Genomic DNA, 21,685 nt, shown 5'->3' on the forward strand with positions numbered 1-21,685 from the left:
TATTTTAAAAAATTATATAATTACCCATCTAAAATAATAAATTACAAAATAACTCAACTATAATTAAGATAATGACCAATTAAAGTGTGACACATCATGAAGGATAACTTACATGTTATTTCAGAGAGGGTTGAGTAGAATTCACCATATATATATATATGGACTGAAATGCAATAATGCAAATATAAATTAATTCAATTATTATTACTCCTAGAGAACTTAATATATACATATATATAGACATAGTAATAGCTTGATATATTAAATTTTTAATGTATGAATAAAAAGTAAGAATAATGATAATCAATTTAAAAAGAGAATAAGCTAAGTACTGGTTAACCCTTCTTATAATTTAGTAGTAACTAGTAAGTACTAATTAGTGATTAACCAGTTGTCCATGCATATTGGTATTTTCGTTAAAGTGATAATAAAAAATGATGCGATGTTCAAATATTAATGGTGTGGAAGCATTCAATATATGCAATTATATGCAATCACATGGATTAATGTTCTTCCAAGATTGTCACTATCATTATTATTGTACTTAGACAGACACGTGAAAATTATAAAGATATCATTTCTAGTTCGAGGAAAATAGCAATGGGGATTATTATGACTAGTTTTGATTAGTATTGTTTGATTAATAATAAAGAGAGGACATCATGCTGACATCATGCATGACGAAAATTCAAATGTACATAATAGATAATACCCTTAAATTCAATTTAATTTTAATAATATGTTAATGTAAAATAATTTTATATATGTGTATTTATATATATATATAATTATATTAATAAAAATAATTATTTTTAATATTAACTGTGTGAATAATAATCTAAAAAAATAAATATAATTAAATGGATATATAAAATATTTACACGGTTAATACATTAAAATTAAATTTTTTAATTTAATTTGTCATGATTTGAATGCATAGAAATTTAAAAAATATTTTTTCATTATTTAAATTAATTTTTAATATTCGTTAGTATTCAATACCTAATAAAAATAATTTAGATAATTCATTTTTACTTATTAAATTATTATTTGTTGTTATTACAATAATATTTTTAAAAAATTAAAAAGAAACAAAAAAAGGCACTACTTCAGAAACTACTCTACATATATAGAGTATAGTACTCTATAAATAATTAAGTGCAGTGAATTCCACTTTTGATGATTTTGGTATAAGTTATTTTTACCTTTTTAATGTTTAATGCTAAAATTGAAATGAGATTTTAATTAGCAAAATAGTATGTTTTTGAATGGTAGAAATTGGTGTCAAATTTCTAGTTATAACTTATAACTCTTATCTTCTTCTTTAATTAAATTGTTGGTTGTTCGCAACTTGACGAAGTCACACCAAATAACACTTTAAAGTTTAAAGTTTAAGGTGAGGAAAAAATCCTAAAACAACTAATCATGATTCTCCTTTATATTCAGAGAACGGTAATGTTTTTGATAAAAACAATAAAAAAATAGTTCAAAACAGTAAAATTTTATTTTATTTAATATTTATTAATTTTAGTGATAATTAATAAATATTAAATACGATAAATTTAGACGGTTTGAACAAATTTTTTATATTGTTCAACTAAATTATCTTATCAAGTCGTTTTATAGAATTAATAATTTTTTATTTTAAATATTTTTAGCCTAACTTAAATTGTTTTCTTTTATCATACAAAATACTATATATATATATATATATATATATATATATATATATATAATATATATATTATTTTTCCTAAATGTTGGATGGAGAAGAATCACTTTTTTTTACTCATATATATATATATATATATATATATATATATATATTCTTTTTTTACTAATTTATGTTTTTACTCCTTCTCCAAATAAATTTAATATTTTACATTATAATTTTTACACAATTATTAATTATCAAAATATATTTAATTTTTATTTTTATATCATATAAAAAACATTAAAATACATTTGATAAACACGTAATTAGGGGTGAACACAGGTAACGGATATCCAATTATCAGTCTAAATTCGAACCGAATTAATTAAATTGATTTTGGAACTAACGGGTATTCAGGTCTGATCCGAATCAAACTAATTGTTCTCTCTAGTAATTGATTTGGGTAACAGTTATGGGGTGCGGAATCCGAACCAACCCGTGGATCAGATTATATATTAATTAAATGAAAAATTTAAAATATATATGCTTTTTAATGATTTTGAGTTTCTCTCTATTGCACTCTTGTATTTAGCTTTTAATGTGTTTGGTATTTAACATGTTTAGATTTTAATGTGTATAGTATTTAATATGTTTTGATTTTAATGTGTTTAGTTTTTAATGTGTTTTATGTTTAATATGTTTAAATTTTAATGTCTTTAGTATTTAATATGTTGAGATTTTAATGTGTTTTAATTTTAATATGTTTGATGTTTAATATGTTTAGATTATTTTTATTGATTTCACATGTTTATTGTACTTACAGAATTTTTAAAATAAAAAATTCATTTTTTTTTATAAATTTTTATTTCATCGGATACCTAATTATCCGAATTGAATCCGCTCATTTTTAATCAATTTGATTTCTTTTAAATATATACAAAAAAAACATAAATTCAAATCAAACTGAACTAATTATAATTTATTTAGTTTGATTCTAATTTTATTGTAAATCCAAACCCATATGACCCGTATTGATTCCTACACGTAATGCTCAACAAAAAATGCTAATTATTTTTCATACAACGAATAAAGTTATGTAATGAGTAGTGCTAGGGAGCCAATGATCTAAGTGTACAATGTGTATAATGGACTAAATCTATGAATAAACTGAACATTACTCATACTATTCAGAATAACCATCACTCGTGACTTTTCAGTTCTAGAGCTTTAATACCATGTCATGTACCACTCATCCCAAAAGCTTCAACTGATGAAAAAAGATAACATTAATGATTATATCTCTAATATTTCCTAAACCTCTATTGTATATATTGTATAAATATACCATTGGCTCTCTAAACTTTCTCTTATGTAATACGTTAATACGAGTCTAAATTGATAAATTCAACACTAGTGTGATAACATTAAGTCAGATAACACAAATTGTGGATACCAATTTATATATCACAATCTTATAAATTATAAGTTTCTTTTAATTAAAAATTGAAATGATAGTAGCTAGTACTGACTAGTGACTAATGAGAAAGATACGGTTCATTATTTAGTGCACAGTTCTTAATCGAAGAAATACGGTCTGCATCAAATATTGACTTAGCTTCACATATCACGTGCTTAAGAGTTAAGACGTATCATATTAGGGAAAAAATTGAAAAAGAAAAAAAGAAATAGTTACTTTTTATTTTTCAATGATATTTTTTTAGACTTTTAATCTCACACGCACCTGCACAGAAACTGAAAGTGTAATCCTTTTTGTATCGTCGAATTCTCAAATTGATCTTCAAATAATGAAGTCATTTCTATTTATAATATATAGCATGCCAAGAAATGGGGAAGAAAATGAAAGGGGAATGGTGTGGTATGGAGATTAGAAAAAGCATATGAATTTGTGCGCAAAAAATCATTAGCAAACAAACAGGACAATGAATATCTTTTTGAAGAATAATATATAGAGAATTTGATACCAAATAGAAAAGCTTCACATTCACATCAAAATGAAAAAGATGGAATAAATAAACCTATAGAAAGAAGATAAAGCAACCAAAGAGATAGGTTTAATTTCTTCATGTGTTGGAGAATTAAAGAAGGGTCATCATTCAACTATACTTAGGTTTGTTTTAATAATTTGTATGTATCTTTATCTTTATAGATTCACTCTCCTTCTCTTTTGGAGATGCGTTTGGATTTTGATAACATATCATCTTTTTTTTGTATTATTTATTTAGCTCTACTACATTCTTGTTAATATATGCATGAAGAAATTTGTACCATGCAACTAAGGAGATTTTTTTTTTTTCTTTTCCAGAACCTGATTGAAGAGTGAAAATTGTGATTAAAATTTTTAAGAGAATATGTGTATATTGTATATAATATCTTTTTTGTTATGAGAAAGAACAATTTTTTTTTTATTTTAACCTACATGTGTATAAAAATTTAACTATTAAATTAGTGACTTATATAAAATGTATATTATTGACGTATAAAATATACATTAAAAATGAGTTGAACAATATATATATTTATACAATAAATATTATTTTTCGTGTACATATAACATTTTTCTTTAAAAAAATAAGTAATCTTCAACCTTAGATGTAAGTAATGAATATTGAAAAAAGTTTTGTTAATTAATAAATATTCTAAAAACATTAGTTAAAATGTTTAATATAAAAAGTTCTTATAAAAACTTAAGTAATTGTGTCAAATAAATGAGAGGCGAATTTGAGTTAACTTGTTACGAGCAGCGAGTCAAAATTAAAAAAAACGAATTGGTTCATATTTTAAACAAGTCAAAAAAATATCAACCCACTACAATAGAAATGGAAGATAGTGGCCAATTATTAGTGTTTATTTTGACCGCCGCTAATCATAAAAAAAAACCGCCACAAAACCACGCTTCTCTTGTAGGTACCTGACTTGACTCATCCGAATCAATGAATTAGACGAATCAATTCGTTTGACTCATTGTTTTAATTGTTTTTTAAATCTTCATAATTTTAGTTATTTTTAACTTGATATCCATACAAATAAAAAAATTATATAAATAAAAATTAAAATTATTATACATTCATATATTTTATATTATAGTAAATTATTTAAATAAAAAAATATTTTGTATTCTAGAAGAGATTTTATATATCCAAAAAGAAAAAAAATAAAATGAGAAGAAAAAGAGCTAAACAAATAACTACTCGTTCGACCCAAACCCATTTATCTCATGAGTTATACTGGCCGAGTTAACTTGTTTCTAATAAACAGTTGTGATTTTACTGATTTGACTCCTTTATTTTTACGAGTGATTTAAGTTGATTGACGATTCATAACTTATTTTGATAATTGTAAAATTAAGTAGTTGAAATTTTTATATACTTATAATATATTTTAAAAAAGGTTTAAAAATTTTGACTAGTGATATAACCTTAAACAATTTCCTAAGAACAGTACTTAACGCAAAATCTTTTAAAAAAATTATAACTCCTAAAAAATATTGAATGTTCAAGAAATAAATTACATAAGAGAAAGGAAAATAATAACACTATATGGATAGATAGTATAAGAATGTCCTTTTAAAAAAATATATATATTTTTTTATAATATTTTTTAAGTATAAATAACTTTATTACATACATAATACATAATAAGATATAATAATATTATTTGATCTATATTGTTAACTCACTGAATAGATCAGAATAAGATTTTGTTATTATTATTCTTTTAACAAGATTCTTAAAGACAATTATTAATAAATTTTTTTAATATTTTTTAAATATCATCATGTATAAGATCAGACCTTTTAATTCAATTTTTTGTATGTGTGAATATTTTATTAATAGTAGATCAAATATCTTGTAAGATAATTTTTGATAATATTTTTTATTTTGAAATGTATTCAAAGAAATAATACAAATTATATCATGTGTGGTTTCACATAATATTTTTAGGGTAATGTTAGAGAGACAAAAGAAATACTTAGAATTTATCTTATTTAGCATTTATTAATTGTCGTAACAACTAATAAATGTTAAATAAGACAAATTATAGCTATTTTTAGCTTATTTTCTTTGGTTACTAAACATTTCTGGTATTTTTAATATGTATTATATATACAAATAGTTAATTTTAATATATATATATATATATATATATATATATATATATATATAAATTGATAATATATAATTACTATATTTAAGAATAATAATGAATATATAATAAATCAGTAAAAATAAAAAAAGATACATGTGATATTGTACACCAAAAAGTGTTTCTACATTTCCATATAAAGATAAAGAGCCATAATTAAATATAGTCTAAGAAAAAAGTTTGGTAACAAAAATTTTTCAATTATAATTAGCCAAAATTTTTTATAATTTACTTTATTTATATAATTTAATAATATTTTAATTTTTTATTTTTTTTAAAGATAAATTATTTTATTCAACTGGATAAAATAGACATTGTCTATTACTAAGACAGCAATACATGAATTGGGGATCTCCCAAAAGTTCTTTAACGAGTAAAAATGCAAAAGCTTAGGAAAAGAAGATGAAACACTCCAATAGAAAAATTAAGGTATGTGACCTTGCATGTCTTGAAAAAGGTTGCTAGCTCAAGTAAGAATTTGTTCTATTCTTTTAGTATCATTTTCAAAGATGAACCGATTTCTTGATTTCCGAATTTGCCAACACATAATTGCCAGCATCTGAAAGTCACGCTTGTTGCTTCTCCACCTCTTGAGCTTGTTTACACTTTCCGACTATGTTTGTCAGAAGGTGAAGGACCCATCTCCACAAACCAATCCAGGTAATGAACTTCTATTTCAGGCCTCCTTCGATTTTTGGCAGAAGATTAAACAGTGACTAATAGTTTCTAGGCTGAGATTGCAGCACCTACAAAGAGGAGATATTGTGTGGATGCGACGGTGGAGGTTCTCCAGAACTGGGAGCTTCTCGTGCAAATATCGTCAGAAAAAAAAAATTGATTTTTGGGAGTAGAGGCATTTTTCAGAGCTCCAACCATGTGTCTTTGTGCTGCATCAATTCGGGGCAGCAATCAATTGGAGAGTGATAGAACAGGTAGGCAATTTGGTAACCTGAGCTGACTTCATATTTTTTGCTTTTGGTTATGGCCCAAAATAAGTGATCATCACCTTCCTCAATTTTTATTAGCGAAATATGATTAGCCATGTCTGAAGAAAAAATATTGTTGATTAATTTCAAGTTTTATTGTTTGCTAGGCATGATTAGCTCATTCACCCATGCTACTTCCATAATTTGATTGCTGATGACTGAGCTGTGTGGGACAAGGAAAGGTTGGGATGTAGCTACCTACGGATCCTGAAAAACGTGAATGCTGTTACCATTGCCCACCTTTCAACATATGTCTTTTTCTAGAACTTTGCGGTCCTCCAAAAGGCTTCTCCAGTCCTAAGAAGATTGGTTTCCTGTCTTTGCTCTCATGATATTGCTGTAACGGTAGTACTTGCCTTTGAAAATTTTGGACAATAATGATTGAGGTTGCATAGCTAGTTTCCAGCATTGTTTAGCAAGTAGCGCTAGGTTCTGAGCTCGCAGGTCTTTAAAACCAAGGTCACCCTCCTTCTTTGGTCTAGATATGGTGTCTCAACTAATCCACGCTATCTTTCTTTCTTCTCCTTTTTGCCCCACCAAAATTGGATGAGAATACTACGAATCTCGTAAATTAAAGTATCTAGAAGTCTGAAGCAAGAGAGTGTGTAAATAGGAATGGCCTCTCCGACTGCCTTAATTAGTACATGTCTACCTAACGTAGATAGTAAATGTCGTTTCTACCCCTAAATCTTTTTTCTCACTTTTTCTTTAATAGCCCCAAATGTCTCTTTTTTCGGCCGATTAACCGTTGAAGGGAGTCCCAAATATTTGTCCTGTACTCCTATGTGTCTAATGTTGAGCCTGTTTGCCAAGACAGTTCTCATTTTTTTCGGGGTATTGTTGCTAAAAAAACACAGCTGATTTAGATAAGTTTACTTTCTGACCACTAAAGTTTTCATATAGATTAAGGATATTCAGGATATTATAACAGCTGATTTAGATAAGTTTACTACTTTCTGACCACTAAAACTTTCTTGTAATCACTATTTAATATTTCTTTTTATAATTTGAATATTATAATGTCATATGATTCTCTCTCCCATGCTTAATAAATAGATACCAATGGAATGACATTTTTAGAGAGAGATTCAAATCTTAGTTTTAAGAATACAATAATCACTAATAACAATTAAAAACGGTAATAATATTAATTAAATAATTTTAATTGTAACTGATTTTTATTTTTTTAATTCATTTATTATTATTGCAAACATTGACAAATGTGAAAGCTTGGTTTAATAGTTTTTCATTGTTAATTTGGATCATAAAGGTTGTTATTCCCTCCGACTAAAAATCACAACTCTATTTCAATTACAAGCACAATTGGAATAGGACAAGGAAATTTACAAGAAGGAGTTGAAGAATAAACTCTATTTCAATTACAAGCACAATTGGAATAGGACAAGGAAATTTACAAGAAGGAGTTGAAGAATAATTTGAACAACAGACAAACTCACCCAATTCACCCAATGAGATTATTGTCCGTCAATCAATTTTCGAAAATATGAAAGATTACACTAGCTTTGATGAGGTATGGTAATAAACTGATTTAATTTTTTTTATGTGCATCTATAATTATACTGAACTAACTAAGTCCATACACATAGCATTCATAAGTTCATATACATAACATGCATAATTACATACAAATAACATCTAAAAATTAAATTTATGTTTATTAGATATTACATCCATACACATATTAATTTTTAGTTATTGCATAAGTAACTATCAAATTAACACAAATGTTTTTAAATTTTTTCATAATTGAATTTGAAAAATGTCAAATTCTTAAATTAATTTATTCAATTGATAAATTTACTCATAACATCCATAAATTCATATGCATAACATTGATAATTTCATATTAATAACATCCATAATTTTGTACTCATAATATTCATAATTTCATACATTTGATGTCTATAATTAATAAATTTTTATAATTAATATTACCAAATTTTAAACTATGCGTCGTATTTTTCAAATTATCTCATATATGTACTAATAGGTCATGATTTTAATTATTTTAATATTTTTTTATTTATATGTATACTTATTTATTGATTTTAATATGACGAGTTAATAATTATTTTTAAAAATTTATTTTTTAATTTTTTTATATCTTATCTTTTATTTTTTATTTTTTAATAGTTTATATGTAAAATATAAATTGTGCAGTAGAAGTTGTTAAAATTTTTAAATTTAATCTCTATAATTTTTGCAGAAAAATTATATTTTAATGAGTAATAATGTGAGTGAAGAATTTTAGGGATTTAATTTGGAAGAAACTGAAATTAATTTTAAAAAAAATATTAATAACTCTAAAAAAACAAAAAAAAATAATAGGTGATAAGAATAATAAATAATAAAAAAATATATATCACTTATTTATCATGAGAATAAAAATTTTTATATAATAATTTTATATTATAATTAATTTTCAGCTACTTAGCATTGTGGCTAAGATAATTACAATTGAATATTTGAATTCATTTTGATAATTTTGAAAAAATAGATTATATATTATCTATCTTACTAAGAAATATATAGTCCGAATCTTCATCACGATTCAGGGTAGGTTCCACTGAATTGATATACCGAAATACTAGTATTTTAATAAATTTTAATTATCGATATACTTAAACAAATTTTAAATTGATTATTAAAGAGTACAAACCTTAACTTTTATGCTTTTTTATCCATTAATTATTAGAAATTTAGAACTGCAAGAGACAATCAAGCTGCTATATATAGATAGAGATAAAAGACCACAGATATTTTATGTTCATAGTTTTCCAAATAATAAATCATACTACTACTACTACCTGGTCACATTCTGATTGGCTTATTTGGAATGTAATTATTGAAAAGCAGATTCCCTCATAGAAGAAGATGCAAGTTGTTTACAGTTCATCAATCAATTTTTTAATGCATGCAAAGATAAGCATGATATATTAATTAGTTATTAATATTACATTATTACTTGTTACTGTTATTTAGATTCCTGAAACTTGAAATACATTCCGTGCGTGTAAATTAAAAAATATTGGGTATATTATTATTATTATTATTATTATTATTATTATTATTATTATTATTATGAATAAAATGACAATTAAATTTTTGAATATTTTAAATTCAAACTAATTAATTTTTTAAAAAAATATCAATTTAATTTTTATAATAACAAACATAGACACGTAATATTGTATCATTATTATTTATATAATATATTTATTTATAAAAAATTATCATGCATATAATAATTGTTGAAGCAAAATTTTATCCATTTTAATAGGATTCAGATAAATAGATTCGAGAATTTAATAAATGTTACATAAAAGTTCAAAAGATAATAAATGTCTCAATTTTTAAAATTATATCGTTTTTATACTCACGTGATAATAATGAAACACGCACTAATATAAATAACAAAATACATGAACAATTCTACTTTATTTCACGTTATCCATTGATAAAAACACATATATGTCCACCATTTATTATCGTAGAGGTTCTACTTAATACTTTTTTTAAAAAAAAAATTAGTTCAAATTAAAATTTTTGAATATCTAAATATAAGTTTACTCTATTATTATTATAACATTTATATTGTCATCTCATCAATTTTTAGATTTTATTTTTTTGAATTTTTTAGATAAACAAATCACTTGCTAATGTTATTATTAATAAAATATTTTAATAAATATATTATAATTTTTGAATTAATAATAATTTAAAAAAAATTAAATATATTGATATATTAATATTTTAATAAATTTTAAACATTAATTTTAATTATATATATTTAATTAAATTAATAATTAAAAATTACTGAAATATTAATGTATTGATATATTTAAATTTTTTTTTATTTTAATATAGAGATTATCGTTTCTAGAATGTATTCGCCTCCAGAAGTGCTGTCTTTTTGCGTATCCCAATTCACCTCTTTTTTCACACAGCTACCTCATGTTTTATATATGCATGTACACCACGGTGTAAATTTTTTTAATAAAATTATTAAGAATATTTTTAAAAGAATTTCTATAATATATTGGTGATAAAACATTGTAAAGTTAAAATCTCATGGTTTCTATCTAAACATCTTATTATTAGATTAGTTTTTTTCTTAATAGCAAAATAAGAAAGTACTTTTAGAAAACCTTAAAAAGAAGATAGAAGTCTAAAAAAAAAATCTCAATATTAAATGTTAATATTATCCTACCTATTAAATAAATAAAGAAATTCTCTTACTGGTTAACATAGATTCCAACAATGATAAAGTCATGAATGACATTTTTTATTAATTTCAATATTCTTAGTGTTTTGCACTAGAGAATAGAGATTCATCATATCACCCATTAGCCGTTCCTACTTCCTAGGTAATTCCGTGAAAGACTTATTTTATATATATATATATATATATATATTATTTGCACTTTAAAATAAATCCACTACTAAAATTAAGTAAGATAAAATATATTTTTTTATTTTTAAATTTTGTTACAAATTTTAAAAATATTTTTGAATTTTATTTTATTTTAATTTTATCTTAAAAATTTTCGATTTGTATTATATATATTTTTAATAACTAAATTTTAAAAAATTTAGAATTAATTTAACAATAATACATGATAAATATATTTGATTTACTTATGTTAAAGGTTGTTTTTGTAGATTTATTCCTAAATTAATCATAAATTTTTTAAAAAATTAGTCGTTAGAAATAAATTTGATGTAAATAAAAAAATTTTAAAATAAAATTAAAACAAATAAAATTTAAAAATATTTTTAAAATTTTTATCGAATTTTAAGAATAAAAAATATATTTTACTAAATTAATTATTATATATTTATATATAAATATATATACTTTAATTTATTTTTAATATATATTTTATATTTTAATGTAATCGATTTTAATGGCTAATTTTTTTTATTAATTTTATTATATATGTAGCATAGTTATATATATATATTTGGTCAAGATGAATGTGGTTCAACCTTGGTGTGCAATATTATTATTATTATTTTGATATTGATATGGAAACTTTGTTTTCTTGATGATAGTTTCCTTGCACTTTCATGAAAGGGTCATTTTCAATTCAGTGCAATTTCTTATAGACAAATTATTGCTTACTTTTGACTTTTAGTTTGACCTGAGGCATGTGAACCTCTCAGGCTGTTTCCTCAGTAGCAAAGTTAATATCCTTTACAAGTTATTATTGTATAATTTTTTAGATAGTAATTAAAGTGTTAAAATTGTTTATTATAAACTTTCTAATGTTGATATTGTATCAAAATGGTAAGTATTTTGATTTATTATACATGTAATAATTAAGTCTCAATTATCACTTTTCGATCCCATATGCTTACAAACAAGCAAAAATAAATATAGCTTTTGTATGAAAATCGGAGACTTCTTCAGTATTTAATTTCACAATACTAGCCACATATATTACATATAAATATAATATAAAATGAAAAATAGTAAAATAGAAAAAAAAAAAAAAAGTAGCATGTGGCATGCTCATGGGTTTGTGGGGTAGATTTGCACCTCCCTAGATACAATAGAACACAAGCCTACTCTTCTTTTATTTTTCTTTCCAATTTGTTAATTATTTTAATAAAATTATACTGTTTACAATTTTTTATTAAAATATATTTTGTAGATCAAATCATATATATATATATATATATATATATATATATATATATATTATATGAGAAGTAATTCATTTATATTGGGTGTAAATTTTTCACTTACACTGTTTAATAATTTCTTATGTATAATGAATTTTATTAATATAATAAGGTGAGTTTTATGGTGTAGAAAGAAAAAAATTTCTACACCTATAGATATGTGTTGGCTCATTGGAGAGTTTGACAAGTGTTTAAAGAAGGAGACAAAGTTTATACTCTTTGTAAGAATGATATAAAAAAATTCTCTTTTTTATATAGAATTTAAGTGAGTAATTATTTTCATTATGACTAATTATGTTGACATAATAATAGACCTCATCATAAATTGGATTTCTGTTTTATTATTGTTCGAAAAATAACGACTCAGTTTAAGCTATTAACCATTTAATCTAAATTTATTTTTTATTTACAAAATATATAGTAAATTATTTTATATGGCAATATTGTTTAAAAATAAAGGGTTGTATGATATCTAATAAAAAAAATATTTGTGTCATAAGTTTTATATTATTAAATTGTCTTAAAAGTATGTTTACCGTCACAAAATTTAAAAATTGTAAATAACAATATAATAAATAATATTTTTTATTGTTAACTTTTAATTTAATTAAACGTATTTAGTGAATTTAGATGCTAGCAAAAATTAGTGTGATTTATTTTATTTTAATAATAAAAAGATCATTAAGTATGTATTGCTCATAATATAAAAAAAATTAATTACAAATGGATATTGTTAGTATGACTAATTATGTAATATGTGAGTCATATTTCTGGAATACATTACAATTGTATTTTGGCTTACAATATAACACAATAAATATATTTTTTATTTGGAGCTTATTTATTTCATTGATTTCTATAATTTTATGAAATTTTTTGTTACGGCCTGGCCCAGGATTCGCACGGGTCGATCCGGCCCAAGCTTCACCCGACCCGGTTACGCGCCCTCCAACCGACCCGGACACGCGTCCTGTACGGCTCACATGCGGCTAAAGGACAACGTCCTTGAGAATATGGGCCTGTCCCCATGAGGGGCCCGCTACTGACATGTATATAAAGGGAAGATTGGCTCTTCCCCCGAGGTAAGTCACCTTTCCGTATCATTTTCTCCCGCCTGCATACTAGCTGACTAGAGCGTCGGAGTGTCTTTGCAGGTGGCACCCCCCCTCATCCTCTCTCCAAGACAAGTGCTCGTCTACTCGGCAAACCCGCAACCAGCGCGACCAAAGCTAAGGCGTCCTCACCCCTTCACCTGTACACCCGATCTGTCCGGAGCCCGACAACCGAACATTGGCGCCGTCTGTGGGGACCCCTGCCTAAATGGAAGTCGCGCTGGGTCCCGGCGACCGAGCTCGAGCAGCCGGAGCGGAGGGGGCAGCCTCCGTCGCCTCGCAAAGGGGGGGGGCGGAGATCCCCCCAACAACACACGAGAACACGACCGTTCGGGGGAACGGGCGGCGATAGCGCCATAATAATGCAGGAGCTACGCCACAGAGTCCAGAACCTAGAACGACAGCTGGCCGACCGGGAGCGGGATGGACGGTCTACCGATCCCAGCTATACCCCATCTCCCGGGAGCGAAGAGGAAGACTCTCACCGAAGCCGCCCGCGGCGTACATCCGCATCCCGGACGGAAGCGGAGAGCACGCGGGAGGAGTCACCCATAATGAGAAGACGAAATGACACGATCATCTACTCCCGCGGCAGACCAACCCGCCGAGCGGCAAGAGGCCACGAAGACGGGGAAGGAAGATCCGAGAGAACACGACAACCCGTGATAATGGGCGTTACCCCGTTCCACCGATCTATCCTCGAGGTCCGGTTGCCGAAACACTTCGACAAACCAACGGACATGAGGTACGACGGAACTCAAGACCCTCTAGAACACCTCACGGCCTTTGAGGCCAGGATGAATCTGGAGGGAGTTGGGGACGAAGTAAGATGCCGCGCCTTCCCGGTAACCCTAGCAGGGCCAGCGATCAGATGGTTTAACGGCCTCCCACAAGGTTCCATATACAGTTTCTCAGACATCAGCCGTACATTCCTGGCCCAATTTACAACGCGGATCGTGAAGGCCAAGCACCCTATCAACCTTCTAGGGGTAACCCAGAGACAAGGAGAACCGACGAGGAGGTACTTAGATCGGTTCAACGACGAATGCTTAGAAATCGACGGCTTGACCGACTCGGTGGCCAGTCTTTGCCTAACAAACGGCCTCCTCAACGAGAACTTCCAAAAACACCTTACCACGAAACCAGTTTGGACGATGCACGAGATCCAGACGGTAGCCAAGGAGTATATAAACGACGAAGAAGTCAGCCGAGTCGTGGCTGCCAATAAGCAGCAGTCCGGTTACAGCCAAGCTCGGCAACCAGGTGACGGAGAAAGAGCAAAAGAAAAAGCCAGGGAGGAGGCATCAAACAAGGCACCTAGACCGTTCCCTCGGGTCGGGAAATTCACTAACTACACTCCACTCACTCTCCCCATTGTGGAAGTCTATCAGCAAATAGCTGAGAAGGGAATTCTACCGAAGCCCCGACCACTTAAGGACCGTACGGGAGGAAACAAGAACCTCTATTGTGATTATCATAAGGGTTATGGCCATCAAACACAGGACTGTTTTGACCTGAAGGATGCACTAGAACAAGCGATAAGGGAAGGAAAGCTAGCCGCGTTCTCCCACCTCATCAGGGAGCCGAGAAGATGTTATCGCGACCAAGATGAAGAAGGCAAAACCCGTTCGGCCAAACGGCGACAAGAACCCGAAGACAGGGACCACGGCCTCACTGTGATAAACGTGGTAACGGCCAAAAACGCCGCGCCAAAATCCCGGTCGGCACACAGGAAAGACGCTAAGGTTTTGACGGTCTCATCCCCGCCAGTGCAAAACTCTAAGAAGCCTCCCTCCATTTCTTTCGGCCCGGAAGACCAATGGTTCAACGACGCCCCGGAAAACCCCCCCATGGTCATTACGGCCAGAGTGGGAACCGGCCTCGTCAAAAGGATCCTTGTCGACACAGGAGCTGATTCAAATATCATGTTCCGCAACGTGTTCGACGCATTAGGGCTAAAGGATGCCGACCTGACGACTCACCAGCACGGGGTTATCGGGTTGGGTGACCACTTCATCAAACCAGACGGAGTAATATCCCTACCAATCTCGGTGGGGCAAGCCCAAGGCCGAAGATCGGCGATGGCCGAGTTCGTAATCCTCCGAGATTCCACTGCCTACAACATTATCCTGGGAAGAAAAACAATCAACGATTTCGAAGCCGTAATCAACACAAAGCTGCTAGTCATGAAGTTTGTTACCGATGACGGATCCATAGGGACCATAAGGGGAGACCTCGAGACGGCGGTCGCTTGTGACAACGCCAGCCTCTCCCTTAGAAAGAAGTCCAAGGAAGCATCCGGTGTGTTCCTAGCCGACCTTGATGCCAGAGTGGACGACAAGCCGAGGCCAGAACCAGAAGGGGATCTGGAGAAATTTAGAATCGGTGACGAAGTGGAAAAGTTCACATTCGTTAACAAGAACCTCCCACATGAGTTGAAGGAGCCCTTGATCGAAATGATAAGAGCCAACAGGGACTTGTTCGCCTGGACTCCAGCCGACATGCCGGGCATAGACCCAAAAATCATCTCACATCATCTGGCCGTCAAGGCGGAAGCACGCCCAGTGGCCCAACGGAGGAGAAAGATGTCGGCGGAAAGAGCGGAGGAGGTAGCCAGGCAGACGGCCAGCCTCCTAGAAGCAGGCTTCATACGGGAAGTGGACTACTCGACATGGCTCTCGAATGTGGTATTGGTGAGAAAACACAACGGCAAGTGGAGAATGTGCGTGGACTATTCTGACCTTAACAAAGCATGCCCCAAAGATTGCTTCCCCCTCCCTAACATAGATGCACTCGTCGATGCCGCGGCGGGATATCGGTATCTAAGTTTCATGGACGCCTACTCCGGTTACAATCAGATACCGATGCACCGTCCTGACGAAGACAAGACGGCGTTCATAACGGCAGGAGGAACTTTCTGCTACAAGGTAATGCCATTCGGCCTGAAAAATGCGGGGGCAACATATCAAAGGCTGATGAACAGGATATTCCACGACCTCATAGGGAAAACAGTTGAAGTCTACGTGGACGACATCCTGGCAAAAACAACACGACCTGACGACCTCTTGGACGACCTGGCAAGCGTATTCGCGTCCCTCCGTCAACACGGTATGAGGCTGAATCCCCTCAAGTGCGCCTTCGCCATGGAAGCCGGCAAGTTCCTGGGATTCATGATAACTCAGAGAGGGGTAGAAGCTAACCCGGAGAAATGCCAGGCAATACTCCAGATGAAGAGCCCGGGTTGCATCAAGGACGTCCAAAGGTTGGCGGGGCGGTTGACCTCATTATCCCGATTTCTCGGAGCTTCGGCAACAAAGGCCCTACCATTCTTTAACCTCATGAAGAAAGGGATGGCGTTTGAGTGGACGCCCGCGTGTGAAGAAGCCTTTCGGCACTTCAAGGAAATCCTGGCGGCACCACCCGTCCTCGGGAAGCCAAAGGACGGGGAACCACTATACCTATACCTCGCCATAACGAGTGAAGCCCTGGCCGCAGTTCTGGTACGGGAGGACGGAAAAGCTCAACAGCCAGTCTATTTCGTAAGCAGGGCCTTGCAAGGGGCAGAATTAAGGTATAGCAAGTTGGAAAAGCTAGCCCTAGCACTCCTAACTTCCTCACAAAGGTTAAAGCAGTACTTCCAGAGTCACCAAGTTGTCGTCAGAACGGACCAAGGGATCCGGCAAGTACTCCAAAAACCCGATCTGGCGGGTAGAATGATGACTTGGTCCATCGAACTCTCCCAGTATGACATACGATACGAACCCCGGCAAGCCATCAAGGCGCAGGCGATGGCGGATTTTTTAGTAGAAGTAACGGGGGATCCAAGCGAAGAAATGAGTACACGGTGGAAGCTCCATGTGGACGGAGCCTCCAACCAGACCTTCGGAGGTGCCGGGATCATCCTGGAAAGCCCGATGGGGGTTGTATACGAACAGTCGGTCAGATTCGAGTTCCCCATCTCGAACAACCAGGCAGAATATGAAGCCCTTATAGGAGGCCTAACCCTAGTAGCAGAAGTCGGCGCAAGAAGACTAGAAATATGCAGCGATTCCCAAGTCGTCACCTCCCAAGTAAACGGTAGATACCAAGCCAAAGACCCTTTGCTACAGAAGTACTTGGAAAAGGTTAAAAGCTTGAGCCAAAAGTTCGAAGAGGTCACGGTCCACCACGTACCTAGAGAAAGGAACACACGGGCAGACCTCCTATCAAAGTTAGCCAGCACAAAGCCGGGAGAAGGAAACCGGTCTCTCATCCAAGGCATGACGAGAGAACCAGCAATCACACTGCACATGACAAGCCTAGGTTCTTCATGGCTAGACCCCATCACCGACTTCCTAGAACACGGCAAACTCCCTAGTGATGAAAAGGACGCGGCGAAATTGAGAAGGGAAGCGGCCAAATACGCCGTCATCCAAGGACAGCTGTTCAGGAAAGGGCTCAACCAACCCCTACTGAAGTGCCTACACCCCGACCAGACGGACTACGTCCTCAGGGAAGTCCATGAGGGCTGCTGTGGGCACCACATCGGAGGCAAGGCCCTAGCGAGGAAACTAATCCGAGCCGGATACTATTGGCCGTCGATGATGGCGGACTCCAAAGAGTTTGTCAAAAAATGCGTGAAGTGCCAACAGAACGCCAACTTTGCCAGGGCGCCGGCCTCCGAGTTAAGCTTGCTGACGACCTCCCGGCCATTCTCTCAATGGGGAGTCGACCTCTTAGGGCCCTTCCCAGTCGGCCCTGGGCAAGTCAAATACCTCATAGTTGCAATTGACTACTACACCAAATGGATAGAAGCCGAACCACTAGCTAGCATATCCTCGTCCAATTGCAGGAAATTCATGTGGAGGCAGGTGATAACGCGATTCGGGATACCGGAAGTCGTCATCTCGGACAACGGCACGCAATTTACTGACAAAAAGTTCACGGAATTTCTCAATGGCCTGGGTATAAGGCAAAGGTTCTCTTCGGTAGAACACCCTCAGACGAACGGACAAGTGGAGTCCGCCAACAAGGTTATCCTTTCAGGACTAAAAAAGAGGTTGGACAATAAAAAGGGTGCTTGGGCCGACGAACTAGCAGCGGTTCTCTGGTCCTACCGAACAACTGAACAATCCTCCACTAAGGAAACTCCTTTCCGACTAACGTACGGGGTGGACGCAGTAATACCCGTAGAGATCGGTGAACCGAGCCCACGGTTACTTTTGAAAGGAGTGGAGGAAACCGTAGAAAAAGACCTGATAGATGAAGCCAGGGAAATGGCCCATTTGACAGAAACAGCGCTGAAACAAAGAATGGCTCTGCGCTACAACGCCAAAGTGCTCAAGAGGGAATTCGAGCCAAACGACCTCGTTCTGAGGCGAAACGATATCGGCCTACCGACCCCCGGAGAAGGCAAGCTAGCGGCGAACTGGGAAGGCCCCTACAGAGTCAAAAAAGTGATGGGAAAAGGAGCCTTCAAGTTAGAAAGGCTTGACGGCAAAGAAGTCCCGAGAACATGGAACGCGGACAACCTAAGAAGATTCTACTCCTAGAGGATGACTCGACAAACCGACCAATCTAGCTAAGAAGTTAATTTGCAAATTTAAATTTTGAACTTTTCATAAGTAACCTATGAGTCCTTTATGCGATTACCGAATAAGATATACTTGTGCAAATTTCCTCTCGTGTATTGTTCCCTTTCCCTTTTTCCAGGCAAATTACCCCACCACAACCCGACGACAATGCGCGGCCCCGGGATTGATCACCCCGGGAGCCCGTCAACCATCGCGGTTGAAAACGGCCACGCAAAAGGCCACGACCTACTAATATAAGCGACGACTATAAGCCAATAACGGTTAATTGAGACGGTAGCACGACCAGACGAATAAGAAAAAGCTAATCACATTAAAGCGGACAAACGATTATGAAGTCAAATTGTTCACAAGCCAAAACAAAACGGCCACATTACAAATGCTAATCATAAAGTTCATTTCTTAGGGACATCAACGATCTTGCCGTCCTTAATGACCTTAAAAACACTGATTGCTGACGTGTCGAACTCGGGGGCAACAATTTTGACTTGAGCTTTGAGGGCCTCCTCGGTAGCCAAAATCGCACCCTTGCCCTGTTTGACGACGTCTTTATACTTCGCCTTCCATGTTGCCAGTTCGGCCTCCACGGCCTGCTTCTCTTTCTCGACTTCGGCCACACGCTTCTGCGCCGCGCCGACCTGACTCTCCAAAGCCATTTCGCGCTCGACCAAACGTGCAACCGTCGCGTCTGACTCTTCCTATTTTTTCTCAGCAGTGGTGGCCTTCTTCTCGGCAGCAGTAGCTTTCTGCTCGGCAGCAGCGGCTTTCTTCTCGGCGGCATCCAGTTTTTCCGCAGATTGGGTCAATTGCTCCCGAAGGGTCTCAACTTCACTTTTTAGCTCGTTGTTAGCCTTCCCGGCAGAATCCAACCTCCTGCGTAGAGACTCCATTCCGGACAATTCAAACTCGGCCTTCCGAGCTATCACCGCGCCGCGCAGGAGGGTGCGATACATCCACCTCGCCTGCCCGGCAAGGGATGACTCATGAAAATACTCTTCAGTACCAGGAATCAGCTGGGAGTCTATGAAATTCCCGGCGTCAAAATTCCTTTCCATAACAGTAAGGACCCCCTCAGGGCTGGACGACGCCTTCCTTTTCCTCTTCAAGTTGGGAACCTCTTCCACCTCATCATCAGCATCCGGATTAGGTGTGGAACCCCCAGTGCCAATGACCTCGCGAAATGGAGAGGCATGAACCGCCTGGTCACCTTCGGTCGTGGCGCCTTGAGCCGAGGTGCCGGCCTCGGGAACCGATGCCGTCTGCTCGGGAGCAGCCTTGTCCTCCGGAGGGGCAGCAGGCTCCCCAGCGGCGGATTTCTCGTTACCCTCCTCTTCGTCACTTCCACCTAGGAAGGTTTGGAACAAGTCAGGGAGACCCGTTACCTCGGCAGACATTTCCACTGTGAAAAAGTGAGGGAGAGAGGACGTAAAGCCGGTTAGTCACAACAAACTATTAATAAAAGCAAGGAAATATAAGACAAGACGAGCGGAGGTTCTCACAAATATAATTACGACCGGCCTCCCGATCACCCATGAGACCGGCGGATTTTTAATTAAGTTTTTATATTTTTTTTAATTGAGTCTTTGCTCTAAAGTTTTTTTAATTGAGTCTCTATACGGTAAAAAAGGACCTAATTAAAAAAAATTAATGCAGAAACCAAATTAAAAAAATATAAAGACCTAATTAAAAATTTTGCAAAATTATAGAAACCAACAAAATAATTAAACTTTTATTTGGATTTAACAAAGTTTACTATAATAGTAATAACAATAATAAATATGGATTAAAAATAAAAATAATAAGTTAGTTTATTAAAAGATTAAAATGATTCAAAGTTCAAACAAAATAAAATATATAAACTGAAGCCTTTTATCGTAATTGTTAAAGATCGATAAAAAAATAATTTTGTGGTGAGGTTTATCATCTTACTAAATTTAATTTTAATTAGTATAATTAGTCAATCAAAATTTTGACCTAACCACTTGCAGAAAAAATAAGGCCCTTGTACTTCTCTTGCAAAGAGTACAGATTTTGTCCCCCTTTAAACACTTGTCAAACTCTCCAATGAACCAACACATATCTATAGGTATAAAAATTTTTTTCTTTCTACACCATAAAACTCACCATATAATTATTATATTACATGTCATATTATCATGATAATTAAATTTACTAAATTTTTGTAAAATTCGAACATTAGTACATACTTAAAAATAAAATATTATGATGATACATCAAATTAATCTTAAATTTTATGAAAATTTCTTAAACGAATTTATTTAGTAAAATGTTAATATTTAACGATTAAATAAAATTCATTACACATAACAAATTATTCAATAAAATTAAGTTCCTTACTTATATTATTGAAACAAAAGTTTAAGTAGATCAACAATTTTAGTTCATCAAGACCAAGATGCAGAGAAAGAATCTTCCTAATAGTAGAAAGGACTCTTTCCTTCAGAATAAATCTCCAATAATTTATATCTC

At 33.2% G+C, this 21,685-nt stretch overlaps 1 protein-coding gene across 1 annotated transcript; it reads left to right on the top strand.

The window, feature by feature from the left end:
• The first annotated feature begins 13,987 nt into the window (after positions 1-13,987).
• Positions 13,988-15,633, top strand: LOC130963546 (uncharacterized). The gene is made up of 2 exons (XM_057889649.1): positions 13,988-15,447; positions 15,579-15,633. The coding sequence occupies exons 1-2, from the start codon at positions 13,988-13,990 to the stop codon at positions 15,631-15,633; spliced, it is 1,515 nt and encodes a 504-aa protein (XP_057745632.1).
• Positions 15,634-21,685: the final 6,052 nt, after the last annotated feature.

The sequence above is a fragment of the Arachis stenosperma genome, chromosome 2 (assembly GCF_014773155.1).
Source record: "Arachis stenosperma cultivar V10309 chromosome 2, arast.V10309.gnm1.PFL2, whole genome shotgun sequence".
Lineage (NCBI taxonomy): Eukaryota > Viridiplantae > Streptophyta > Magnoliopsida > Fabales > Fabaceae > Arachis > Arachis stenosperma.

Excerpts from the sequence above, each read along its gene's own strand:
- LOC130963546 (XM_057889649.1), top strand. The coding sequence starts at position 13,988 with ATGCAGGAGCTACGCCACAGAGTCCAGAACCTAGAACGACAGCTGGCC. Across the intron at positions 15,448-15,578 it reads TTCGGCCCGGAAGACCAATG|GGCTAAAGGATGCCGACCTG; the intron begins GTTCAACGACGC and ends TCGACGCATTAG.